The 18,204-nt window shown below is 38.4% G+C and overlaps 1 protein-coding gene across 1 annotated transcript in view; it reads left to right on the top strand.

Moving 5' to 3' along the window:
• Positions 1-525: 525 nt before the first annotated feature.
• The window catches only part of LOC129665104 (cytochrome P450 2C70-like), a 37,072-nt gene continuing 19,393 nt past the window's right edge, over positions 526-18,204 (top strand). Inside the window, exons 1-3 of the mRNA XM_055591628.1 lie at positions 526-765; positions 13,069-13,231; positions 16,388-16,537. Of these exons, the coding sequence (XP_055447603.1) occupies positions 598-765; positions 13,069-13,231; positions 16,388-16,537 (481 nt within the window). The 5' untranslated portion in view covers positions 526-597. The remainder of the gene's footprint in view (positions 766-13,068; positions 13,232-16,387; positions 16,538-18,204) is intronic.

The raw sequence follows: 18,204 nt of genomic DNA, 5'->3' as shown, positions 1-18,204 counted from the left end.
AGCAAGTCAAACACTATGAACATATGAAACCAAGACAAACCACTCACTTGTATGTCCTCCATTTTTGGATTTTGGTTAATTCCAGATTTAGTCAAGTTGACAATCAAGAATAGTCATAACCATCCCTCCCCCCATTGAGGGAGGAACAGTCTTGCTAGGCCATAGAGAAGGACATGTCAGCCAGTTTTGAAGATACCTGATAAGTTAGGGTCAGATGGAAGGGGAGGAGGACCTCCCCTAGCAGCGGACTTGGAAAGCAGCAGGGAGGAGATGAGGGAGGGAGGCTGAGATTGGGACGGAATGTGGGAGGGGGCTACGGCTGGAATACAAAGTAAATAACCTGTGATTAATATAAAAAATAAAAATTAATAAAAAATATAGCTATTCATGTTTCACTCTGAAGAATAAATGGTTATGTTGAAATGACAAACACATAGAAAAGTAATATTAGGAAACAGTCACTTTTGTTTATTCAGAGCAAAGTGTACTGAAGATAAAGGAGTCTCACTCAAAAGTACAAATACTGTGTATTTCTTTAGAGCTGCACTTGTGGACTCCTGGAGTGTAGGCTTTCCAGTGCATTTGTTTAGTGCATCAATGGCGCTCTTCATCTTCCTTGGGATTTGCCTTTCTTGTTTGATTTTTCTTTTTCTGTGGAATCAGCACCACGTCAAAAAGAAGCTCCCACCTGGACCCACTCCTTTACCAATTGTTGGAAATATTTTGCAAGTGGATATTAAAAATATCATCAAGTCTCTGAACCTAGTAAGTGTGATTAGCTTTCTTTTCTGTGGTTTTCAGTGTGTGAATGATACAGCTCCAGGATTATGTAGTTTGTGACCCCTGGGGAAAGACCATAGATTCACTCCAATTATAAGTAAAAGACTTAGTCTATCAGATCACATAGACTAAGATCAGAAGGAGGGAGAAGAGGACCTCCCCTATCAGTGGACTTGGGGAGGGGCATGCATGAAGAAGGGGGAGGAAGGGTGGAATCGGAAGGGGAGGAGGGAGGGGCTTATGGGGAGATACAAAGAGAATAAAGTGTAATTAATAATAAAAAATAATATATATATTGAATTAAAAAATAAGTAAAAGACTTACTGATCAGTGGCTAGTAGGATAACAACCTTAAAGCTGAATCCTGGGTATGTCATAAAGTAGGCCTATGGGAAAGAGTTTATTAACAGCAAAACCCCCAAAAGACCTTCACTATTTATGCAAGCAAGCAAAAACTGGTCTGCTCTGCCCAGGTGTGAAGGGTTAAGAAGACTCAAAACAGCGTTTGAGTATCTGCATAAGAAAGTTACAGAAGTGAAAAAGCAGTTAATAATTTCATAACAAGTAGATGGTCCTAAGTGTACACTTTTGGGGCGGTCACTCAGTGAAGGTTACTGGCAATTTGTCTTTGAGGGACTGGAGGCAGGCAAACAGCTAGTGGGTACCAAGAAGCATACCTAGCATAAAATGAAGTTTCTTCAGCCATTAAATTCCACAGTGGCTCTAGATCATATGAATCATATCACTGATTCACATTTATGTAGGGCTAAAGGTTAACATTTTAATTGTGTTGACTTTTTTATATATGTGCATAGCCAGTTTGTGACATTAAGACCTATATTAACATTCAGAAGTAACACAAGGAGGGGATTTTAGTCCATTACATTCTCCATTGGCTCTAGGAGAATGAGTTGGGGAATTTAATTTTAGAGCTCATTGTATCTACAGTGTTTGACACTGACATTTACAAATAATGAATAAAACAGTAGGACAGAGAAAACAAACATTTATTTTACCTAGGTGAAATTTGATAAGCATGAAGTAAACAATTTAATCAGATTCAAGTCCCCATCTCAAGTACCCCCACCTTTGTAAGTTTACATAACTCTCTGATTTTAACAGGTATTTGTAATACTAAAGATCCCGAAGGCTACCATGAGCTTTCGTAAGCTAATAGACACCATGGAGAGTAATTTGTCTCTTGACAAATGACACATTGACAGTGCTAGGGAAATGACTTCTTTTGTAGAGGGGAACTAGTTTCCTTTGGCCCCAATAATACTCCAGGCCGTTGTGGAGGATGAGGAATAAGGTGCTTTCTTCAGTAACTGCTTCTCCACTGAAAGTAAGATACTGTTGTCAGGGTACAGGAAGGTTAGAGTGCTGGTTAAAGGCCAGAACAGGGCAGGGTGCACCTTGTTTGCTGCCCGTTGGACCACCTGTGGCTACTGAAGTGCTGGTAACTTTGGAGAAATCTGGAATGCTGGTCCAACCTGGCAGAAAATTTCACCAGAAGCATCTGGTTTCTACTGGTTTTCAGCAAGTCCAGAACCTGCTGATTTCAAAGGAGTCCTGGAGGCTGGTGTGTTTGGAGCAGTTTGTAGACGTTAGTTGATTAAAATGCTGCTAGGACAGATACAGACTAAGGATAGAGACTTTATCTTGGGTGCACATTTAAAAGTTGCAGATTCGTGGTCCCAGTAGTTGGGGCCATGGAAGAAGTCCCAAGAGTAGGCTGAGGAGGTAGTTCACCCTCGGGAATAGGCGATAGATGGCAAAGTGTAGAGTGAAAGTAGGGTATTGTCGTCAGGGCACAGGGAGCCTGGAAGGATGGCTAATGGCCAGGACAGGGCAGGGTACATCTTGTTTGCTGCCCATGACTGACATGACAGGAGTACTTATCTGGAATATGTTTGACCTGAGATAGATCAAAGTTGTGATCCCCTGAATTTTATATGAATTTTTAAGATTACAAAAGGAGACAAAATTTTATATATATCAGTATTACCATTGTTTTTAATCTGTATTAAAATTCTCATTGTAAAATAAAACAAAACAGTTAACAAGTATCTGTAAACAGCTGGAGTAAACTCATGCCCGCAATTCATATTAAAAGCTTGGGGACCCAAAAACTTTTGGAGGATAAAATCATGAACATTCTTTCCTTTGTCTAGCGAGTTGGATGTATATAGATTGGACAAAGATGTTTTCAACATGAGTTCTTTTTTGTTTTGTTTTTTGTTTTTGTTTGTTTTATACTTCAAGACAGGGTTTCTCTGTGTAGCCTTGGCTTTCCTAGGCTTGCTTTGTGACTAGGCTCCCTCAAACTCACAGTGATCTGCCTGCCTCTGCAGAGATTAAAGACATATGCCATTACACCCAGCTTGTGACATATTTTTTCGAGTCTCTACTTAATAAACAACCAAAGGAAATGTACATTTTTGAGCTTTTGACTATGACAATTGTAGTTAGTGCTTTACCAGGACTAGATTAATAATTAACAGAATTCCATTGATTAATGTTAAAATTCTCAATATTTGAAGTCTTACCATAAAATACCATAGAGAAAGAAAGAAATTTGAAATTTTTAAATTTTTTTATGTATTTGTAAACTGCATTTACATATTTTAAATGATTTTAAACCCTTATAACTTATTTAAAATTTCATATCTTTAGATATTTTATAACCTTCATTTATACATTTTAATTTATTTTTCTTAGACCCTCATGGCTTACTTTTTAGACATTTACAACCTGCACATTTATGACTTATTTTTCTAGACCCTTTTAACTTTTAGAAATTTTAATATTTTATTTAATCACTTGTCATGAAACATAGGTCATTGATTACTGAGAGCAGTCATTAGAAAGCAAGATTGGTTTTGGTTGTTGTTTGTTTTTAAATAAAGGAATAATAAAAGCTACATTTAAACCTGTTTTGTGAGTTTATGTCATCTAGTGTGAAGCCTGTCAGCAAGGTAAACTGGGTCTGTCTTCTTTAGCCGAGGATCTAGTAGCTCTAAAAAGAAAGGCCAGATTTTTATGTATGCAATCACCTGATCAGATAGCTGACCAATAGGGAGAGGGGGATGCTGAGGACTTGCTGGTATTAAACAGATAAAGCTACAGACAGCCATCAACATCATCAGAGATCTGAGCAGAAAAAAAAATGAGCAGAAAGTATAATAGAAATGGCCTCTGTATCAATCAAAATGACAGAGACTTACCTAGGGCTTACTTGCCCTAGACAACTCCATGGTAATTTTCAAGGAAGAGAGCATCAGTCTTTGGCAGTCATGAAGGACAGCATTAAGAAAGTCAACAGAACAAAAAAAATCTGGGCAGAGAGGTCTTTTCTGAGACGGATACGCCAACCAAGGACCACGCATGGCCATAACCTAGAATCTTCATAGATGTAGCCCATGGCAGCTGTCTCCAAGTGGGTTCCCTAGTAATGGGAACAGGGGTTTTCTCTGAATGAACTCAGTGGGTCACTCTTTGATCACCTTCCCCTGAGGGGCGGGGCAGCTTTACCAGGCCATGGAAGAAGACAATGCAGACAGTCCTGATGAGAATTGATAGGCTAGGGTCAGATGGAAGGTGGGGAGGACTTCCCCTATCAGTAGACTGGGGAAGGGGCATGGGAAGAGAAGAGGGAGGGAGGGTAGAATTGGGTAGGGATGAGAGAGGGGGCTATAGCTGGGATACAAAGAGAATAAATTGTAATAAAAAGTTTTTCATCACCATGTAGGACAGCATTAGTTAGTGTTCAGCTACCAGATCCAGAAGATCTAAGAGACTTTCTGTAGAGACTTTCTGTAGATAAGGTACTCGAGAGACTGCCCAACTTGGTAGAGCAGAGGGGTTGTCAGTTCTCCAGTGACCTGCCTGTTCAGAGTTAGGGCATGGTCCTGGTAGAGAGTTGAGGCATGGGGCAGTTCCTTGCCCAGTGGAAAGAGTTGCCACAATTAAGGTATCCCATTGTCTTCTTTGGAGGAGACCTTAGGGCTACCACTAGTATCTGGTAGTTTTGTTTATCATGGGAAGATTTAAAAAAAAATATTTTACTTCCCAACCACAGTTTATCCTTCCTTCTCTCCTTCCATTTCTTTCCTCCCTCTTCATCTCCATTTACTTCTCCTCCCTTTCTCTTCAGAAAAGGGGAGGTTTCCCATGGATATCAATCAGCCTTGGCATATCAAGTTGCAGTAAGGCTAGGCACATTCTTCTCCCACTGAGGTTAGGTGAGGCAGCCCAGTTAGTGGAAAGGGTTCTAAAGTCAGGCAACAGAGTCAAAGACAACCCCTGGTCTCACTGTTAGGAGTCCCAAATAAAAACCAACTACACAACTGCTACATATATGCAGAGGGTCTAGGTCAGTCCAATGCATGTTTTTTGATTGGCTGTTCAGACTCTGTGAGCCCCTATAGGCCCAGGTTAGTTGATTCTGTAGGTTTTCCTATGGCATCCTTGACCCCTCTGGTACCTATAATCCCCCTCCATAGCATTTTCCTTGTTCTGCCTAATATTTGTCTTCTATCTCTGAATCTGTTTCCATCAGTTACTGGGTGAATCCTCAATGATGATGGTTATACTAGGCTCCTGTCTGCAAGTAAAGCAGAGTATCATCAGGGTATCAGGGCTAGGCTCCCTCTAATGGCATGCATCTAAAGCTAGACCAGTCAATAGTTGTCAATTCTGCTCCATCTTTACCACCACATATCTGGTAGGCAGAACAAATTGTAGGTCCAAGGTTTTGTGGCTGGGTTTGTGTCCCAATACCTCCATCCACAGGATTTCTTGCCAGGTTAGAGAAGATGCCTGGTTCAGACTCTCTTCAGACTCATAGATTCCTTGCAGTTTCCATTGCCTTGGGTTTCTAGCTCATCTTAGACATGACCCTGTCATGCCAGTTGGCTCTCCCTGTACTCTGTTTCTCTGTCCTCTCTCCACCTGGTCCCTTCTGTTCCTATCTCCCAGCCCTTCCCCTACTCTATTTTCCCTTCTCAGTGAGATTCAGTGTCCCCTTCCCTGAATCCTCTTTGTTGGTTTAGCTTCTTTATGTTGTAGCATAACTATCCTGTAATTTTTGGCTAATATCCACTTATAGGTGAGTATATACCATGTTTACCTTTCTGGGTCTGGGTTAGCTTACTTTGGTTGATTTTTTTTAGTTCCATCCATTTGCCACCAAATTACATGATGTCATTTTTTTTAAATGGATGATGAGTAATGTTCCATTCTCCATATTTTCTTTATTCATTCTTCAGATGAAGAACATCTAGATCATATACATTTTTTTTTGGTTATTATGAATAAAGTTTCTATGAACATAGTTTAACAAGTATCCTTATGGTATGGTGGATCCTTTGGGTATATGCCCAGGAGTGGTATAGCTGGGTCTTGAGGTATTCCCAAATTTCTGAAAAACCATCAAATGGATTTCCAAAGTGGCTGTACAAGTTTGAACTCCCACCAGCTGTGGAGGAGTATTCACCTTGTTCTACATCCTTGTCAGCATGAGCTGTCACTTGAGTTTTTGGTGTTAGCCATTCTGACAGGTGTAGGATGGAATCTCAGAGTCATTTTGATTTGTATTTCTGTGATGGTAAGGATGCAAAACATTTCTTTAAGTGCTTCTTGGCCATTTGAGATTCCTCTGTCTAGAAGCCATTTTGAAATGTAACCCATGTTTAATTGAGTTATTTGGTTTGTTGATTTTTAGTTTTTCAGGTTCTTTATATACTTTATATATTTTGGATATCAGCCCTCTGTCATATGTGGGTTTGGTGAAGATCTTTTATCATTCTGTAAGCTTCTGCTTTTTCCTTTTGAGAGTCTTTATTGCCTTACAAAGCTTCTCAGTCTCGAGAGGTCTGATTTATTAATTTTTGATCTCATTACCTGAGCTATTGTTATTTTGCTTAGGAAGATATCTCCTATGCCAATGCATTGAATGCTATTCCTCACTTCCTATTCTATCAGGTTCAGTGTATCTGGTTTTATGTTTATGTTCTTGATATGCTTGGACTTGAATTTTGTGCAGGGTGATAGATATGAAGAAATTTGCATTATTCTCCATGCAGACATCCAGTTACACCAGCACCATCTATGGAAGGTGTGTTCTTTTTCTATTGTATAATTTTAGCTTCTTCGTCAAAAATCAAGTGTCCATAAGAATATGGATTTACTTCTGGTTCTTTGATATTACATTGATCAACCTGTCTTATATTATACCGATACCACATAATTTTTTTTAATCACCATTGCTCTGTAGTACAGCATGAAATCAGAGGTGGTGTTATCTCCAGATGTTCTTTTATTGTACAGGATTTTATTTTTTAGCTCTCTGGAGTGTTTTTTTTTTTTATTAAGTAGAATATTGTTCTTTCAAGGTCTATAAAGAGTTGTGAGTTGTTACAAATGTAAAGGGGCTGTTGGGCTACATATCATTTATTAGTTGCCATATAATGGTTACTGTGATATTACTTAAACTGCTATCACATTAATAAAGCACAGACTCCTGTTAAAGTTTATAATTGCCTTGTTTACCTTGGGCTGGGCAGTTATTTTACCTATGCTGTCTCAGTAACCTCACCGTCCACTTCTCAGCCACCATCCAATGCCATCCTCCTTAACCATCCTCACCTGGGCTATCTTCCATTCATAACCTTATAACACTTGCGCTTATTCTTTATCTGGGCCATCCCATGCCATTGCTGGAGGCCTTCCTCCAGTTCTACATATTTCCTTCTCTATGCTAACCCATCATGGAATCTTCTTTCCTCTTCTTGTTTTTCTCTCTCCCATGATTCTCCTGTTTCCAAGCCTGGGAACCTTAGCCACACCTACCCCATTCTGCCCTGCTTAGGTTTTAGGCCTTTAATCAACCAATCAGGTATGTCTTAGGCAGGCTTATACAAGGATAACTGTATCCAGGCAGTAACCAGATCTTGAGGGCCAGTAATTAGCATCAAAATACAAGCGTCCCCCAACAATTGTGTTAAAATTTTGATGGGAATTGCATTGAATCTTTAGATTGCATTTGATAAAATGGCTGTTTTTACTATGTTAATCCTACTGTTCCGTGTGAGATCTTACCATCTTCTGATAGTTTTTCAATTTCTTTCTTTAAAGATGTCAAGTTCTTGACATACAAGTCTTTTACTTGCTTGGTTAGTATTACACCAGATATTTTATATTATTTGATTTATTTCTCAGCCCATTTATCATTTGTATAAAGGAGGACTACTGACTTTTTGAGTTAATTTGTATTCAGCCACTTTGCCAAATGTATTTATCAGCTGCAGGAGTTTCCCAGTAAAATTTTTGGGGACAGTTATGTATAATATCTTGCCATGTGCAAATAGTGATTCTTTGACTTCTTCCTTTCCAATTTGTATCCGGTTGGTTTTCTTTAATTGTCTTATTGCTCTAGATAAATCTTTAAGTACTATATTGAATAGATATGGAGAGAATATTCAACCTTCTCTTGTTGCTGATTTTAGTGGAATTTCTTTACTTTTTCTCTACATTAAATTTGATGTTGACTATTGCTTGCTGTATGTTGTCTTTATTATGTCTATGTATGTAGCTTGTATCCCTGACCTCAGAAAGACCTTTATCATAAAGTTAGCTCATTTTAATGAGGTGGCTGGTACCAGCAGCAGTAGAAACTTGGAGTTTTGAAGCCAAGGTGGCAATGATACTACAGTTACAACCTGTTGATCAAACTGACCTCGTAATGGCAGAGGGTGAGGGAAAATGCCCGTGACTGATCTTCTGATCACTAAAATGCTGGTTCTGGGGTTGAGCCAAGCAATGGAGCTCAGGCCTCCAGGAAGTCTAAGCTGACTCAGGTGAATCAAGCAACTGCCTTGCTGCTGGATGAGCTCCAGCAGACTCACAAACTGAAGCAGTTCTGCTATGGCTGTGTGGCCAGTAGTCAAGCTTGGAGGCCCACTGGACAAATTCTTCAGAGAGGAGGGAAGTCCTAATTTTCCAGAATAAACAAGCCTTAGATGATCTTTGATTAAACAGATGGTGTGTTTTAGTTTGTGAACAGGGAAATTATAAACCTTGGGCAGTGGTGAGGGGCTTGGAGGATGAATGCATCTGATTGGCTGGACTGGCGCTAGAATGCTGTTGATGCCCTGTTTACACAGGGAAGGATAACAGGTGACAACGTACATGACTGACCACCTGTGACCACTTGGAGGTTGTGTTGTGTGCTCCTGACACAGGCACTGGAAATAAGGAGGGAGCTTCATTCCACATCTTTGGTTCTCAGGATAAGATTTTAAGTCTCAAATTTGAGATTTCGGGGATTTGAACATGTTCCATCGCTGTGCCATGCCAGTTCCTCTGGAGACATGGTCCACAAGCCCAACAACTACTTCTTTTTGCTTTATACAGGAGAGGTGTCATTGCAGTCATTGCCTCCTCTACTGGGAATGGCTTGGTACCGAACCAGAACCTGACTGGCAGTGACCTTAACTTTATTGCTCATCTGCTGATTTCGAAATTGAATGAGGCAGAGTGCAAGCATCAAACTAAAACACAGCATTATCAGATAGCTAATAAAGGGCAGGGGTCAGGAACACAAGGGTTTACTGAACCAACTTAACTGCTTAGTGGGTTGACATCTCAAGGGCAGGTTTGTACAGAGTTTCTTTTTTATCTATCTATCTATCTATCTATCTATCTATCTATCTATCTATCTATCTATTCATTAATTTGTTTATTTTTTTATTATTATTAGTCACATTTTATTAACTCTGTATCCCAGCTGTATCCTGCTCCCTCATTCCCTCCCAATCCCGCCCTCCCTCCCTTTTCTCCTCCCTGTGCCTTTCCAAGTCCATTGATTGAGGAGGACCTCCTCCCCTTTCATCTGGCCCTGTTTTATCAGGTTTCTTCAGGACTGGCTGCAAAGTCCTCCTCTGTGGTCTAGCAGGACTGCTCCTCCCTTGGGGGGTGGGGAGTTTAAAGAGCCTGCCATTGAGTTCATGTCAGAAATAGTACCTGTTCCCCTTACTAGGGAAACCCACTTGGTTACTGAGTTACCACGGACTACATCCGAGCAGAGGTTCTAGGTTATATCAATACATGGTCCTTGGTGGAGTATCAGGCTCAGAAAAGACCCCTGTATAGAGTTTCTTGAGGGTATTAACGATGATTTCAAATAACATTTAATACATTTACATAGACAAAGCATTTCTTCAATACTATCCAAGTCCCCCCGTGTGTGGTAGTCATTAGGTCTAGTTTTCCTATTTTGGATCAGGACCTAGCAAGAAAGTTCATATATTGCTGGAGGAATTGAAGGCTTGTCAGCAGTGGATATCATTGCCTGATCAAGCTCCTCTTGGAAGTCTTCAGCCAGGTGTATGTGGACAATAGCTGCTATTGTGGTCCAAGCAGATCCAAGGGAGCTGGGAGGTGTGGAGAGGAATCTTTCCTCTCTGCCTGGGGTGTAGTAATTTCCTCTTCCACATAGAGATAGACCTGTGGAATAATAAAAAAGGGGCAAAGTTCTCTGGCAGCATTGGGTATCTATGCAGAAGGATATTTTTTACACCATAGCAAGAAACCAGAGAGAACAAAGGAGGCTTAGATAAAAAAAAAAATCTTAGTATAAGCCAGCTACAAAGTACAGAGAGCAGCAGAAACCCTCTAGGGTTACACATTCAGGGTACCTTCATTGCCCCAGCCTGGTAGCATTGGGAGTAGCAGCAGCCAGAGCTCCATGGTCACAGACAGGAGCCATCTTGGAGACAGAGCAAACAGGGCATAGGTATTGCCAGATGTACAGTTAGGACTTAAACAGCAGGCTGCAGCAAGTCAATGAGAAAGACACATACAGATACTCACTACACACACACACACACACACACACACACACACACACACACACACATACACACATGCATGCACGCACATACACACACAGAGAGAGGGAGGGGCAGAGAGATATGGAAGAGGATGGAAAAGGAGATGGAGGGGGGGTCCACAGAGAGATACAGCATGAAGGCATCCATGAACAGTCTGCCGCATGGAAATCTTGAAAATGTTGTAGCGTACAGCTCAGGGGTGATTTGGCTGTATTTAGTCTGACTGTCATCTATGTAAAATAATTGAAAACATAAGTCCAACAGACAAAAGATAACAACATGAAAATATAATAAAACAACACAATAGGGGAGGACCAAATGAACTCAAACATATGGTAGGCAATTTCCTTCATGTATCCAAGTCAGAACAATAGGAAGGCATCTCTCTGTCCTGGAGACTATGTCTATGATTTTGTCTATTCTCTCATTTTTCTCTCCAAATGTCTGGAATCCAAGAGTCACTTATCTGTCATAGCTTCAGAAGCATGTTGGTTGGCAATTCTTACTTCTGTTTTGCATATTTGAGGCAGTGGCAGTGTGGGCTCCCTGGGACTTACCAAGCCCACCTTGGGCTTACTCCCTCTGGGATCTATCTCCTACTAGTGACATTTAATTTGTGGCAGCCTTGTAGTCTGAACTCCCTGGACATGCAAGTCCACTGAGGCCTATCCCAAACCATGGGCATGAGTCTAGAGTCTCCTAAGGATCTTGCTGGGATCTCCAAATATTATGGAATTCTTGACCCCTGAAAAAAGGCTATCAACTCAATCAACTTATAATTAAAAGATTTATTGATTGGCCATTATTAGGGCAACAGCCTTAAAGCTGAATCTCAGGAATATTGTGAAGAAAGGTATGAGGAAGAGTTTGTTTGTTTATTTGTTTTTAAGATGAACCCGCAATGAGACTTTTAATATGTATGCAAGGAAGCAAAAACTGGTCTGTTCTAACAAGTTAAGAGGTTGAGGTTACTCAAAACAGTCTTTGGGTATCAGAGTAAGCAGGTTACAAAACTCTAAAAAGAAGTTAGTCCTATCATAAGAAATGGGTGGCTATGGCTGCATATTTCTGGGTGGTGGTAGCTGACTCATGGTTACTGGAAACTTGATTCAGGGACTGGAATGAGACACAAATGGTAGTGGAAACCAAGATGGTTGGCTAGCATGCAGTGGACTTTCTTTAGATGTTACACTTATTACTAAATAATATGTGGTCCTAGATTTTATGCAGATGTTATCAGGGGAGAAGAAGAAAAACCTAACACTTGGAGTCCCAACTGACTAGTTTTGGTCACTTGTCTTAAAAGAAGTGTTTGAATAAAAGTTAAAAGTACAGCAAGGAAAGGTATTTTAATTTCATGGTGGCCACTTGATAGAGAAAGATACAGAGACTTTCTTTGGGTTGACACCTGTATAAAGCCACCCAGAAATATAATAATAAATAATAAATAAAGAGGATGGACATCAGAAGAAGGAGAAAACAGGAAACAAGTTAGGATCCTGCCACAGAGGGCCTCTGAAAGGCTCTGCCCTGCAGACTATTAAAGCAGATGTTGAGACTTATGGCCAGCTGTTGGGCAGAGTGCATGGAACCTTGTGAAAGAAGTGGGAAATAGTAAGATCTGGAGAAGTGATTTTTGGCACTTATGAGAATTGTCTCTATTCATGTCTTGTTCTCAGTCCCTTTTCAGTACAGCAATTGTTCTCTGATGAATTGCAGTGAAGATAGAATTGTGTTCAGTTACTAAAATATCTATTGCCTTATGAGTTTTCAAGTCTACATTTTACTAGATAATATATTAATTTAAACTTAAGGACATAACTAAGAATTCAGAAATTCTGAGAGTTATTATACCATTTTCTGGACAATGAGTCAATGACTTCTCTTCATTGATTTACATGGCAGCCATTTCCCAAAGGCTGAAGGGATGGCCAGAAATCTATCTTTTCCCTGACACAGCCTCAGCCCAAAGATGATATGGAGAATGGATGGCAGGAGATAATTGTTAGTGTACAGTGAGGTGACTGGAAGAAATGTCCTGTCCTCATGAAGCTTATTATATTGTTTATTAAATAAACAATGTAATTAAATAAACAATTATTATAAATAAACAATTATTATAATAATGTAGTAGACTGGAAGAGAAATCTGATGCAAATATGGGTTTATCAGGAAAATGTTGAAGTGAAATTCGAACACGTATGTATCACATTTTCTGTTGTTGTGTAGAAGAAAAATAACAGCAATGTTGTCAAGGTCATAATTATAATGGCTGTTTAAATGTCATTACTTATTATACTGATGGGTTTAAAGTCAATGAGTGGGTGAATATTAAAATATCTCTTTGGTATTAATGAAATTATTCCCCTCACTGTTCACCTGGCTCCATTTTCAGCTAGCGAAAGAGTATGGCCCTGTGTTCACCGTGTACCTGGGCATGAAGCCCACTGTGGTGTTGTATGGATACGAAGCACTGAAGGAAGCTCTGATTGACCGTGGAGATGAGTTTTCTGGCAAAATGCAATCATCATTACTCAGTAAAGACAGTCAAGAGTTAGGTATGATCCTTTGTGGGGCACATCCAGGATTAAACAAGAGATAACAAAGCTAAATAGGGAAGAAAACTAAGAAAATAGAAGTACTTATGAGTCCATGAATAATTTTGTAAAACATTTGTAAAAATTGAAAATAATTTAATGACCACATACAAAACACATTTTTAATGTCATGTTAGTGCAATCTTAACTCAAAATTTTAATATCCCTACTGCTTTTTCCCTTCCTGTTCCTCTTACCAATTCCCCTACCCTTCCAATAGCCCCACCTCTTCTTTCATATATTATCTTTTCTTTGTAATCTCTCCTTTTTGATATCTTCTTCCTCTTTCATGGTCTTTCTTCTTTTATTCCCTGTAGATATAAACACATGTGCACATACACACACACACACACACACTCACACACACACACACTGTGAGGTTCTCCATAACAGAGAGAAATGTGGCATTTGTCTTTAAGGTTCTGGATTCTTTTACTTGTAATAATAATTTACTGTTTCTTCCATTTTCCTGTAAAAATGATTCATTTTTTAAATGTTTGGATAATTTTTTATCAAAATATATTAGATTTTAATGGCATTTCGTGTTGTATTTGATTACACAGACACAGTGTCCACTGCCCACTGAATAATCAGGCTCCTTTTTCTTACTTTTTAACATTTTCTCATTATCTCTAGTGGTCACTAAAAGAGTGTATTGCTTATAGGGGATCTTTAACCCATTTTTCTGAATGGGTTAATTTTCTGATTAACATTACAACATTACATCACAGCGTCCCCATCAAACATTAAGTTTGAACTTTTGACTAAGGAATACTCATATTTTATCCAGTAAACATAGCAAGAAAGATACTGAGACAAAAGAATAGAAAAGCAAAGTGACAAAATATCTGAGTCACTAAGTATTAGGCTTCATGGACTGTGGTATGGCTGTAGATGACATTAAAAGTGTGCACAGTGCGGAAACCAGCAGGATAGGAATATTTCATGGGCTGAGGTATGATGGATCGATATCAGTGGTTTTCAACCTTTGGTGGTCGAATGTCAGATATCCCACTTATCAGATATTTACATTACAATTCAGAACAGTAGCAAAATTGCAGTTATGAAGTAGCAATGAAATAATTTTATGGTTGGGGGCCACTACTACATGAGGAATGGTACTAAAGGGTTTCAGCATTAGGAAGGTTGAGAACCGTTTGTCTATTATTATTTTAAGAGTGTATAGAGTATGAGAACCAGTGTAGAAATGAATATTTACAGACTTCTATTCATTCTTTTACTTTTAAAAGAAATATTTTAGTATAGTGGAAACTGGATAAAACACAGCAATTCTTGTCTAAGAGAAAACCATAGGAATACTTGGTGTTTATGTGGTGCATTGATATTGAAAACATTTTTATTTCTTTTAAATTGTTTTATTTTTTATTTAAATTGTTTTTGAGATTACAATAATATAATTATATTTCTCCTTTCCCTTTCCTCCCTCCAAACCCTCTCATGTACCCCTTTGATTTTTTAATTTATGACATCTTTTTCATTAATTGTTATTGTATGCATATATGTATATGCATGTATGATGCACAGTATGTATAATGCTACTTGTATGTATGGGATGACTATGTGGTATTGGATAACCAATTAGTGCAGGGTTGTGGAGCCCAGTCCCAACGGATACATCTACAACAGATTCTTGCACTTATGGCTTAGGCAACATTGAGGAACAAGTGTGGCAGAAAGACTGTAACAGACAGAAGACTGGGTGTTTGCTGTGAGAGTGTGTCTCTTAATACGCTCAGAAGCTATACCCATGAAGTCTCATCAATTGAATTCCCAAATGTGAGGTGAACAAGAATGACACCTATATACATGCCAAAATGGATGGAGAGAATGCTATGAGGCCTCAACCCTATTACACATAGAACTACAGTCAACTGAGGAATTCTAGGAGTGAGAGAAATAGTTTCTCCCTGCGGAAATTATTGCCCCTAATTGGAAATGCTTTTAAAAATTAAGTGTAGATGTCTATCAAGTCATGATTAGATCACATCCTTGCAAACCCATCAAAGCAAAAACTAGTCTAAGGTGAAAATGTAATTACCATAGTTAATCTACCAAACACTATCACCTCACATGGCGTTTTAGAATATGGGTTACTGTCTTCCATGGTTGCATGCATGACTGGGAAATTTAGCTTACTGTTCAATATTAGGAGGGCGTACTATAATATGTCAATAACCTAAGAACAGAGAAATATTTAATATTCATATTATGGTTTACACTGATCATTTAACTGTTTTTCAGTAATTCATAGGAAAGAAGTCATAAGCTGAATACTCATATAAAAAAACCAATTGTATGTTAATCATTGGTTTTTCAAACTGATGTAAAGCTGTTCTGTTGTCTGATGGAGCAATGAGTGATGGTAAATCTAATAATGGACCTTTTGTTCCTCTGTATTGTTCTCTAAGACTCCTCCTTGACAAGCTTTTTTTTTTTTTTATGGGCTTATTTTTTACCCTGGTCATCTTTAAAGATTTTTTTTAATGTATTGTGTGATCCTTGCATTTAGAAAGCAAGGAGTAAATGAATGTTAAAATGCAAAGAGTAACACCTCAATTACTATACACCTTTTCTGAGGAATATGGTGATGTGAAGTTCCTTCTAATGCAGAATTCTCTGCATCCATATGCAATCTCCGCTCCATGCTAGGCAATCACGTCACCACCCAATCATATTTCAGTATTCACTTCTCTGAAGAATTGCCTCTTGAGTTTTCTAAAATTTATACACAATCAGAAAATCTAGCACTGATTTGGTCTCACCACAGTTTTTAGTTTGTGTGATCGTAAAGGAAGTATTTTGCTTTCATGGTCTTCAACATTGTTGTCGGCAAATGGAGGAGACCAAAGATACACTGAATTACTTTAAGGTTTTGAGAAGTTAAAGGAAACAAGCTCATCAGTATGTGAAATCTGGTGTCAGATTTGCATTTTGGTTGCATTAAATACTAGATTGCATTCAGAAAGGTGTCAGATAAGGTGTGATTGATACAACCATGTCTTTTATGCCTGTGTAGGACTGAGTATTATTTCCTGAACTGAATACTGTCAACTAGAATTCATGAATTCTTTTTTTTTTTTTTTTTTGCTTTAACAGGAATCATTTTCAGCAATGGAGAAACATGGAAGCAAACACGGCGTTTCTCCCTCATGGTTTTAAGGTCTATGGGAATGGGAAAGAAGTCTATTGAACATCGAATTCAGGAGGAAGCACTTTGTCTGGTGGAAGAATTGAGAAAAACCAATGGTGCATATATATTTCTATATTTGATAGGGAAGATGAATTTTTATTACAAATAGGTTTTTTAAATAAAAAGTCATGAATTCAGAAGTATAACTAGAAGTTACTTGGCTCTCATGACAACAGTAAGAAATGAAGCAACTATAATGCCAGCGTTATCAAGACCCAAGCTGACTAGCTTTTGCCCAGTTAATTTTCAGTATTCTCTATGGTTCTTGTGTTCATGTGATTACGGAAGGAGATATAACCACAGAAAATAAGAAACGCTTTTTAAATTAGATATGGAAGTAGTATAGAAAACCAACCTGATATTGGCAGGGTTTATCTAGCAACAGGACCACACCGAATGGCAGAAGGTTGGAAAAGTGACTAGCTATGGCTGAAGGAGGAAAGATATGCAGTTTGGTTGCATTAATTTTGAAAAATAAGAAAATTGTCCAGTAACTTCTTGAGAAATATTACAAGGCGACAAAATTATCTAATGTGTCAAGTAAATTGTTCACATGGGAGGAAAGGAAATTATGGACCTCCCTCAGTATAAATCTCCATGCATGAGTGTGTGTGCGCTGCAGGTGTGGGACACAGCAGAGGAGAAAGAGTGGGCAGGAGCACAGGAAGAGCAAGGTGAGGGTCACAAAATATGTGACGTTCTAGAACACCAATATTTAAATGTTTTTAAGAACATAATTAGCATAACTGTATTTTATTTTCTAGGTTGAATCATTGTGTTTTAAACCAATATCATATGAAGTTTGAAAACATCATTTTTAACAGTTTCTTGGCATTTTATAAAACATAATTATTAAAGACAATATTTGCATAATCTTGTTGATCTGAGGATAAATTAGTCAGAATGAAGTGTGTAAACAGGCATTAAATGTGTGATATATAGTACCAACATATGTATCAGTTATTTGCAGAAACAGAAAAGAGCATGCTACATGCATTGTGTGTGTGACTGTTGTGAGTATATTTTCAAATGTAATGTGCTGATATTTTCATGTGTTTAACTTCTGATGGATTCTAGAATGTTAAGGTGTGAGTAATAGTATTCTATTGATTTAGGTGCAGTGTAGTGCATTCAATCTCTCTACTTCTGCCTGATAGACTTATCTCAGTCTTTGATGTAGTAACATAAAAGCGTACAGTGTCTGAAAGTCATTGCAGATCTTTGAGATCTCTGTCAACTTTGTAGAATAATATTTTGAAGTTTGAATAGGTAAAACAATGTGTTGGGGTTTATACATATATGGGAACTGATTTTTGCATATATAATATAATAAATATAACATAATAATGTAATATAATGAAAAACAATACAAACCTTGTCTGAAAATGTTGTGAAAGAACAGGGATATTTACACTTGATTATGACTTTCCCTTGTCTCCTGACCCATGTTTATTCATAATTATCTTCATCCAACCTCTCCATTGAACCTCACACTCTTAGTGAGGTCCACTCTTTCCTTATTGCATAACTCAAAACACTGAAAGTTTCTTTTTAGGTGAGTAGGCCTGTTGTCCTTGTAACTTTCATCTTTAGATCAAGCTGTCTTTTTTCTTTTGAGGTTGTGGTATGATGGTTGACAGTGCCAGAGGCAGTGTGCAGATGTCACACATGTGACAGCAAATGGATACTTTCATTAGTACATAATGATATTTTCTGGAAAGCA

This window comes from Psammomys obesus, unplaced genomic scaffold (genome assembly GCF_907164565.1).
Source record: "Psammomys obesus unplaced genomic scaffold, mPsaObe1.curated_primary_1811, whole genome shotgun sequence".
Taxonomy (NCBI): Eukaryota; Metazoa; Chordata; class Mammalia; order Rodentia; family Muridae; genus Psammomys; species Psammomys obesus.
The sequence above is the reverse complement of the archived record's forward strand: the minus strand, read 5'-3'. Positions and strand labels throughout refer to the sequence as shown.